Raw genomic sequence first — 9,669 nt, 5'->3', positions numbered from 1 at the left:
CTTACGTGGTCGATTGATCAAGCATGTAGGCGTCGAATGCTTAGAGCACGGTCTTAGAATGCAAAGGGAGAAGAGAAGGGCAGACACTCGCGTGAAAAATATGTGGAACGAAGGTCCCTATTTATACTAAAAAATATGGAGAGTTATGGAATGACTCAAACTTTGGAAACAAATCACGGAAAAATATGAAAATACGTAGAAAAGAGCTGGGGAAGAGGCGCAGCAGCTGCTGCGATCCTTTGAAGAGGCGCAGCATCTGCTGCGTCATTTCCCCAGAGGTTTCCTCCTACGGAAGAAAGAATTCTGCGTTTCTTTTATGGAATTGCGGTGGATCTCTACTTCCTTATTCTTTAAAATAAGATTTTCGGGATATATTTTACCAAAAGATATAATTTTAATTTATGGAATAAATATCCCGAATATTCTAGGACATTCCGACTCTGCATTTTAAACGGTTTCTTAGAAAATGAAGCGGTTTTTTACCCGGACTCCAAATGAACTCTAATTGCTGTCAAAACGACCGTAATGGCGCGTAGATGACGACCAAGGGGTAGACACAAGTATTTGAGATACCACTTGACGATAAACTTACGAACTGTCATAAATCGTTCCCCGTACCAAACATGCGGCCTAATCATCACTGGGTGGCTGGCGGGAGGTGCAGAAATGAGGTATCTACAGGTTGACCTATTAGTAGGTGTGGTGGGAGCGGCTTCGCTAAGGTAACGAAGCTTGTCGTCACCTTCCGCGACCAAACGGAGTTGCGCATCCCAATCGGCGAAGTTAGATCCATTCTTTTCAAGTTTACATCGATCCATAAAGGATCGGAACCAAGAGGCATTTGGGAGTGGTGGAGCGTTTGCGCTAGTAGATGCGGATGAAATTGGAGTTGTCATTGCGTACTAATCAAATTGACTACAAAATAGAAAAATGAAGGAATTATAAACATTTATCGTTTTAACAAAACTTATAAATATTTTTAAAACAAGTCTTAGCATTTTCATAGTGACCTTTACCCAACTATGATAAATGATTCTGAGACCCAAAGTTCTTATTAACTTGGATGTGAGCCAACGGGCCCTCTACATCTTTACTAATATAACTTGGTGGGTTAACCCTCTTAACCGATTCTACAATTAGAACTCTCGGTCGATGAATTTACGTTAAGTTCATCTTTAGCCCGAACCTATTGCGGCTACGTTCGCAAAATACCTTCGTTGAGATCAACCAAATTTTCGAAGTGTAATAACTTGTTTATTACCCCACTTACCCAACGTCAATAGAAGCACCCCGAAAAATCGTATTGTACCCCTTATGAAATTGAGATTCATGGGCTCCTACTATTTGGTAAGGCTAAGTCTCAATCTTTTAAAAGTAAAGGTCTTGTCAATTTATTATCTATCAATTTTAAGTGAGCTAAAAGTTGAATTGTCGATAATTATAATTTACATGGTCGAAGACTCGATATGATATGCATGTGTTGTTATGGCGATTTGGCAATGCATGCAACATATTAAAAGACATGAAAAGCAAATAATAAATTCCTAGTATGGCCTTCCTAAAATAGAAAATCAAATAATCTATTACATATTCGGAAACCAACTCCTTTGGTCCCTTGAATCTTCAAGTGGCACGCCTCCCAAGAACATCTTCTTTGTCGGAATGCCTTTCCGAATGGCACCGTCTTGAAGAACTCCGGAATTACAAATAATAATAAAAATACGTAGCTATTCCTATTATACATTTGTAATATGAAGAACTAGTAAAATAAAAGTGATACGAGATCACATTAAATTACAACCGAATCAACATCCCCTTACATTACGGGTAATATCGATTAAAAACTAAGGCCATACTAAGATAAAATTACATAATTCAAAATTACATAAATAAAATATGACATACAATAATGAAATATGCAGCATTATAATATGTGTCTATCATGCCAAATTATGTGCCAAATCACCCTATTTAACTTATATCGATTATATAACTCGGTTTTATGGAAATGCACGATTTTAACCTATTAAAATCGCTAAATAATACTGAAATCTAATTTTAGTCAAAGTTAATTATCCTAACACTTTTAGGACTCAAAAATTAGTCATTACTCAATTTTTGACAATAATTCAACTTGATATAATTTTAAGCTCATTTTTTACCCTAAAATCATAACTTTTATGAAATAAATCCAAATTAAATTACAATAATTTCAAATTTTGAATTTTAAATTTTTGAACATTCTGGAATATATCCATGACACTCATAATATCAAAAATCATGGTTTAAAACTTTCGAATTTATTTCGAGAAAATGTAGTTGTAATTTATCGGTTTTATCAAATAAAATATCTAAAGTATACAAAAATTAATCCAATCAAATTTACAACTTTAGATCTGATAAGTGGGATATTAATGAAACCTAAAAAAATTTTCTCATGCCATGTGATTTCTTTTAGCCATTTATGCTAAAATAGTCACTATTTATGTCATTTTTACACTAAAAATTCATAAATCATGCTAAATAAATCAAGTTTATCTTAAATTTTACACACAGTGAGTAAAATATGCATGTGACAACATATTAAAATTTCATGGTCTATTTCGAAGTTTAACTATTTTTAACCATTTTACGTCCATTTAATCCATTTTTATCTTATAAAAATCATAAATCATGCAAAATAAATCAACTTTATACGAAATTTTACATACAATAATTAAAATATGCATGTGAGGTCATATAAAAATTTCAAGGTCAGAAACTATGTTCAACTATTTTTAGCATTTTAAATACCATTTTAGTCATTAAAATGTAATAAAATAACTATAAATCATTAAAAGGAACAATAAAATACCATAAATCATCAAAATGACCTAAATACATTTTAGGACCATAATATACAACATGCATCAATATTTCGTGGCTTTATCTAATAAATCACAAATTTTTAGTTTTAATTAAGTTACTAATAACTCGAAAAAACTATAAATCGATTATGCATGCAACATCCTATGCTCTGATACCAATTGTTAGGTTCATATAACTCTTATAAGACATTTCTTATTGTGAACTAATTAACATTTTAATGTGAATTCATTAAGATCTAGTGCATGTATAACTAAATAAGATATGAAAGAAAGATAATGTTCCTTACATTATATTGGTTCGAAATAAGGGCACAAACAAGGACACCTTCCTTGTTTGTTCTTGAGCTTAAGTGTAATGGATGATCCTCCAAAATCCCAAATATAGAGATCCTCCTCTTGTTGCACCCAAAACAAAACCCTTAAACCAATATATTAACTAACTAGATTAATATACTAGTAGCCCTTAAAATAATTCTAATAATATCTTTATTACTACACTAGTAATCTTATATATTGATATTAGAATTTTAGATGAACAATTTGTGAGTTTCTAAAACTAATTTTAGAGAGATAAAAAGTGAGTATTGAATGAATGTTGTATGAATGAAAATATAGAGAACAAATTCTCTATAAGAGAAAAAGGGGAGCCGGTTGGGGTGGTGGCCAAGAGCCAATGCATGGCTTCTTCTTTTTCCTATTTCTCTTTTCTAAACTTTAGGTGTGTAAGGCTAGTGAATTAGGGTCATGATTATGTTTATTTTAACTATTAAAATAAATCACCCACTATCCACTACAACCCCTCCATTTTCGGTTTACATATAAAATGGACTTCCATTTTATTTTGTCAATTTGTCATTTGTCACACAATATGTCACATGTAGCATATAACATGTTATTAATTAATTAAATGCGTATTTATCAAATAAATATCATTATATACATTAATTAAATTACATATAACAAATTGTCTAGTAATTCTTGATCACATAAATAAAATGGCTCATACAATTATAATTCACAACATTTTGCAATTATAATCAATCAATCATTCTTAACTTAATTGTTTCTCAAACAATATTGAATTTTAGTAATAAAATCTTTTAATTTCCAAAATAAATCTTATTTAATCAAATTACAATAAGATATAAAAATTCTCACTCACAAATGAATTGTTCAAATTTAAGGAATTGATTAACTTGTATCGACATACAATTAATCAACTTATCCATTAAGGGAATTCTCCTATAGGTGTGACCTTAAGGGATCAACTGATCACCACCGTCAAACGACAGTAATGTTAAACTCTAGTTAGCTAATCATTACCAATTAATGTTAATCAGTTGACTATATAATAAATCATCCCTTACGTATTCTTATTATGAGATTTAATAATGATTTTAAATCATGTGATCGCACTATTGTTGAGGACACTTACTCCAACATATAGTACTGTCAATGTTCCCATTGCTTGGAGTAAGGCTTGACGGTGTATTATGAGAGAGAAAATGATAGAGAGAGGAAATCCCAAAAAATCCCAAAAAATCTAATCAATTTCTTCTAATAAACCCTAATTTCACGCATCGGTGGCTAAGACTAGGAAAAATTTAAAAAATACTAAAAATATGAATTCAAATAAACGTTCATCAGGATCTGTGTCGAAGATTAGGTATGAAGTCTTGGAATCTTTGGAGGAGGAAATCGTGGTGGAAGATGTCTCTGAAGAGGAGGAAGTCCAGGTGATTGCACCGTTGGACCTCTCTCAGACGATGGTTCCCATACCGGAAGAAGGGGATTTTGTTGAGGAACATCCTGGGGCTTGGACGGAGGTTATTCGAAGGAAGAAAACAACGCCTTCTCCTCAGCCTTCGACTGTTCCTGGTAAGGTTACTCTTCAATTAACTGATGCTGATGTGCTCCCTGAGATCAACTATTGGTCCTCTTCTCTGTATGGGTATATCATGGGGACTAATCCACTATGGAATGTGGTTTCTGGTTATCTTAAACGCATATGGAAGGATTATGATGTTGATAAGATCTCCTTTATGCCGAATGGAATATTCATTGTTAGGTTTAAAACTGTGGAAAAAATGAAAGAAGTGGTAAAAACTGGGCATTTTATGTTTGATAATAAACCTGTTATCATCAATGAGTGGTCGCCAGAGGTGGAGATTTGATTAAAACTTCTGTTCAAACTGTTCCTATTTGGGTGAAGATGACTGGTTTGGATCTTAAATTCTGGGGAGTTGCTAGTCTGAAAAAGATTAGTGGTCTCATTGGGGATTTCGTCCATTGTGATGAAGCCACTATGCATAAGACTTTCCTGGGATATGCTAGAATGTTAGTTGATGTTCAAGTAGACCAATCCTTTCCAGCTACTCTTCAATTTAAGGATGAGAAGGGTAAAACACATGATATCAAGGTTGAATATGACTGGGTCCCTGTTAAATGTACTCAGTGCCAGGGCATTGGGCATAGTAAGGATCAATGTAGAAAGAGGAAAGAGAGTAAGAAAGTTAAGCAGGTGTGGCAAAAGAAGGTTGTTCAACCTGGTGTGGTGCAGGGATTAGATAAGGGTAAAGCCCCTAGTGTTCCTGCTACCACTGCAGGGCCTAGGGTGGCTGTTATACAAACTCCTGCTGGAATAATCACTCGAGTTATGAGTCAGGATGGAAGTGGTCCCTCTGTGCATCGAGGTAACACATTCTTGGATGCTCTAAACATGGCTACTATTAGGAACACCCAATTGAGGAAGAAAGGGACTGGGAATGGCCTAGGTGGGGTGATTGAAAATGGTTAACTTGGGCTTTTGGAACATTAGAGGACTTAATAGCCTGAATAAACAAAAAGAAATAAAGTGGTTTTTACACAACAATAATTTGGGACTATTTGGTTTAGTAGAGACTAAAGTTAAGTCAGTTCATTGGAATAAAGTTAGGAATGCTATTTGTAGTGATTGGTCTATCTGTACTAACAACTCTTTTGCTACTGGTGGGAGAATTTGGCTTTTGTGGAACTCTGGACTCTTTGATGTGGATATTCTGGATATCACTTCTCAGACCATTCATGCTCAGATTCCTATCAGAGGGAATCAGCTTGTGTTTAGGTTCACTCTAGTTTATGGCTACAATAAACCTGCAGATAGGGTTGATTTATGGCAAAGTTTGCAGAGGTATAAGAATATGCATCAGGGGCCTTGGATGGTTGGTGGAGACTTTAATAATCTCCTTTTTCCTAATGAAATACTGGGGGAGCTGAGGTGACTCTAGCTGACATTAAACCATTCAAAGACTGTTTACATTGCTATGAGTTAGTTGATATCAAGGTTATTGGCTCGTTTTTCACATGGAACAACAAACAAGACCTGGAGACTTTGGTGTATAGCAGAATTGATAGGTGCCTAATTAATGATGATTGGATGAGTATGTTCCCTGAGGCCTATGCTTATTTTATGCCCGAGGGATATTTTGATCATTGTCCATGTGTAGTCTATCCCTTTGGCAAGCCAATCACCAGAAAACCTCATTTTAAATACTTCAATATGTGGAGGTTGGATCCCAATTTTAAACAGGTGGTTAGTGAGGGTTGGCATAAAGAGTTTAGGGGGACCCAGATGTTTCAACATGTTTGTAAGTTGAAACATTTGAAGCATGGTCTTAAGAGGCTGAACAAAGGTGCTCTGGGGGATATTGAAAACAAGGTGAAAGTTGCTAAATTGGCTCTCCACAAAATGCAGGAAGATCTTATTTCTAATCCCATGGACCCTGGTATGGTGGGTGCTGCTAAAATTCTGGCTGATGAACTCTTGCACTTGAAAGCTGCCTGGTATATGTTTCTGGAACAGAAGGCTAAAGTGGACTGGACTGCTATGGGGGATGATAATACTCATTATTTTCATTCCCAGTTGAAACATAGAAGGGCTCAGAATAAAGTTATTCAAATTAAAGACCAAGGTGGGAAGCTGTGCACTGAAAGTTCTGATATACAACAAGCCTTCATTGAGTACTATAATGGCTTGTTAGGTAGCAGTAATTTTGTGGATGCTGTGTGTGAATCAGTCATTGCTGCTGGCCCTATTTTGAATGCTGCTCATCATGAAATTTTAAATGTTGAGGTTTCTGCTAATGAGATCAGAAAGGCTATGTTTGACATTGGTGGTAACAAAGCTCCTGGTCCTGATGGATTTAATAGCCAATTCTATAAGGACACTTGGGAAATTACTAGGGAGAGTGTCATTAAGGCTATGAAGGATTTCTTTACCTCAGGTAAGCTACTCAAACAAGTCAATGCTACTCTTATTACCTTGATACCTGAGGTTGAGCTTCCTCAAGATGTGACCCAGTTCAGACCCATTGCATGTTGCAATTCTATCTACAAATGTATTAGTAAGGTTCTTTGCAACAGACTGAGCATCATATTGCCAGACATAATTAGCCCCTCTCAGAGTGCTTTTGTTAAGGGAAGAGATATTGTAGAGAACATACTTATATGTCAAGACCTGGTGAAATTATACAACAGGAGTGTTGTGTCTCCTAGAGTAATTATGAAAATAGACCTCCAAAAAGCTTATGACTCCATTGAATGGAGCTTTGTGAGTAATATGCTGAGCTCTCTAAACTTTCCCCCTATATTTACTAAGTTGATCCTTAAGTGTGTGACTACTCCCTCCTATACTTTGGCACTTAATGAGGAAACTTTTAAGTTTTTCCATGGGAAGAGGGGTTTGAGGCAAGGGGATCCCATCTCTCCACTCATTTTTGTTATTTGCATGGAGTATTTGAGCAGGATTCTTGGCAAAATTCAAGAGTATACTAAGTTGAAGTACCATCCTCTTTGTGGAAGAATCAAGCTCAATCATTTGGCTTTTGCTGATGATTTGCTATTGTTTTGTAGAGGGGATAGAACCTCCATTATTGGGTTGCTAAGGGCCTTCCAATCTTTCTCTAGAGCCTCTGGGTTGCAAATGAAGAAAGGTAAGTCCAGCATTTATAGTAATGGGGTGGACAATTTGGTACTGACTGATATTATCAAGTATTCAAGCATGAAACATGGGTCTCTTCCATTCAAGTATTTGGGTATACCTATTGCCTCTAAGAAATTGTCTGTGTTGGAGTGTAACTGTCTGGTTGAAAGGGTAGTCAGCAGAATTAGAAGTATTGGCAGCAGGAAGTTGAGCTATGCTGGGAGATTAGTACTCATCAAGACTGTACTGGCCACTTTGCACAATTACTGGGCACGCATTTTTATCTTACCCAGTTCCATTCTGAAGAAAATAACTCAGATTTGCAGGAATTTTTTATAGACTGGGATTGATAATGATAAGGATAGCACTTTGGTTTCATGGGACCAGATTTGCCAGGCTAAGAAACATGGTGGCTTGGGGGTAACTGATATTATTCGTTGGAACAAGGCTGCCTTAGGTAAATACATCTGGTGGCTAGCTCAGAAAAAAGATCACCTTTGGGTGAAATGGGTTCATTCTATTTATATCAAGAGTGGTGACTGGCATAGCTATCAACCTACAAAGAATGGCAGTTGGGCTTGGAGGAAGCTTTGTAGGGTCAGAGATCTTATTAAAGCAGGGTATGTGGGAGAGTGGTGGCTACAGAATCAGCAGGTTTACACCATTCGAAGTGGCTATGACTGGCTTGGCTCCCCTTGTATGGATATACCTTGGGCAAAATTTATTTGGGATTCAGGTGCCCTTCCCAAGATCAGCTTTATAGGGTGGCTGGTGATGCAGGGCAGATTACTAACTAGAGAGCGGCTGAAAAGAATTGGAATTGTCATGGATGATTCCTGCGTTTTATGTGCTAATGCTCCTGAGACACACGCCCATCTGTTTTTTGCGTGTGAATATAGTAAGAGATGCCTTCAAATCTTGTCCTCAAGACTGGGGTGCCATCTACCTAGTCAGGACTGGTTTGCTTGGTGGAACAGCCAGAGTTTTCCTTCACAGAAGATCCAACATCAAGCTGCAATCCTGCTGCTAGCTCTCATATATTCCATTTGGTGGAACAGAAATCATTGCAAAACAGAGAATGTCCTCTTGCGTCCAGAGTTCCTTATTGCTAGATTTGATAAAAATAGCTTCTTTGTAATGTAATGTGTGTGATTCTCCTTATAGTGTGGGAGTTAAAAATCTTGAGCAGTGAGATAGCTTTGTTAGCTAGTTGATCTAAGAACGCTTGTATCTTGGTTAGCTTATTAATATAAGCTTACCTTTTTACCAAAAAAAAAAAAGGCTTGACGGTGTTTGAATGACGTGGCTATCAGTTGCCAGATGGATATTTCGGCATTAGCTTTTTGTAGTTATTTGAGGATAGAGTTTTCTGCGACCTTCGGTTGGTCGTCCGTGTCCGGGACGATGTGGTCGTCGATCGCCGGCGCGCTATTTGTCTTAGGATTAAGGTTTTGGTAGGTTCGTCCAGATCGGGTGAGGTGATTTATTTCGTTAGTTTACTTTCCTTTTACCTAGACGATGTAGACGTCGTCTACGCCATCTCTCTAAATGTCGTTGCTTTTGGGGTCACGTGTGAATCTGGAAGGAGTGTTCCTTGGTGGGTAATATTTGTAGGGATAATTTTTGTGAGGGTGATTTTTGTGAGTTGTGTTGGGGGTGCGTGCCAGAATGGACGTGGAGGTGGTCCACTGATGTGACTCATATTTGAGCATATTTAGTCCCCGAATTAGCCTCGTTCCTATGCTTTTTAGTGCATAATTGGGTCATTTATTATCTTTAGTTTCTCGTTTTGCATATTCTTTGAGGTTTTGATCCCTTGGTAGGAAAGGAGTGCAAGCCTTG

At 36.5% G+C, this 9,669-nt stretch overlaps 1 protein-coding gene across 1 annotated transcript; it reads left to right on the top strand.

Moving 5' to 3' along the window:
- The first annotated feature begins 5,079 nt into the window (after window positions 1–5,079).
- LOC141613783 (uncharacterized) lies at window positions 5,080–8,970 on the top strand. The gene is made up of 4 exons (XM_074432528.1): window positions 5,080–5,659; window positions 5,766–6,067; window positions 6,190–8,070; window positions 8,167–8,970. Exons 1-4 carry the CDS (start codon window positions 5,080–5,082, stop codon window positions 8,968–8,970), a joined length of 3,567 nt encoding a protein of 1,188 aa, XP_074288629.1.
- Window positions 8,971–9,669: the final 699 nt, after the last annotated feature.

The sequence above is a fragment of the Silene latifolia genome, chromosome 11, assembly GCF_048544455.1.
Source record: "Silene latifolia isolate original U9 population chromosome 11, ASM4854445v1, whole genome shotgun sequence".
In the NCBI taxonomy this organism is placed as follows: domain Eukaryota; kingdom Viridiplantae; phylum Streptophyta; class Magnoliopsida; order Caryophyllales; family Caryophyllaceae; genus Silene; species Silene latifolia.
This window is presented reverse-complemented; position numbering and strand designations above follow the sequence as displayed.

What these genes read in the sequence shown, in the direction of transcription:
- LOC141613783 (XM_074432528.1), top strand. Translation starts at nt 5,080, where the DNA reads ATGACTGGTTTGGATCTTAAATTCTGGGGAGTTGCTAGTCTGAAAAAG. An exon ending in AGGTGGGGTGATTGAAAATG is followed by an intron (nt 5,660 to 5,765) that starts GTTAACTTGGGC and finishes TTGGTTTAGTAG; the next exon opens with AGACTAAAGTTAAGTCAGTT. An exon ending in TGCATCAGGGGCCTTGGATG is followed by an intron (nt 6,068 to 6,189) that starts GTTGGTGGAGAC and finishes GTTGATATCAAG; the next exon opens with GTTATTGGCTCGTTTTTCAC.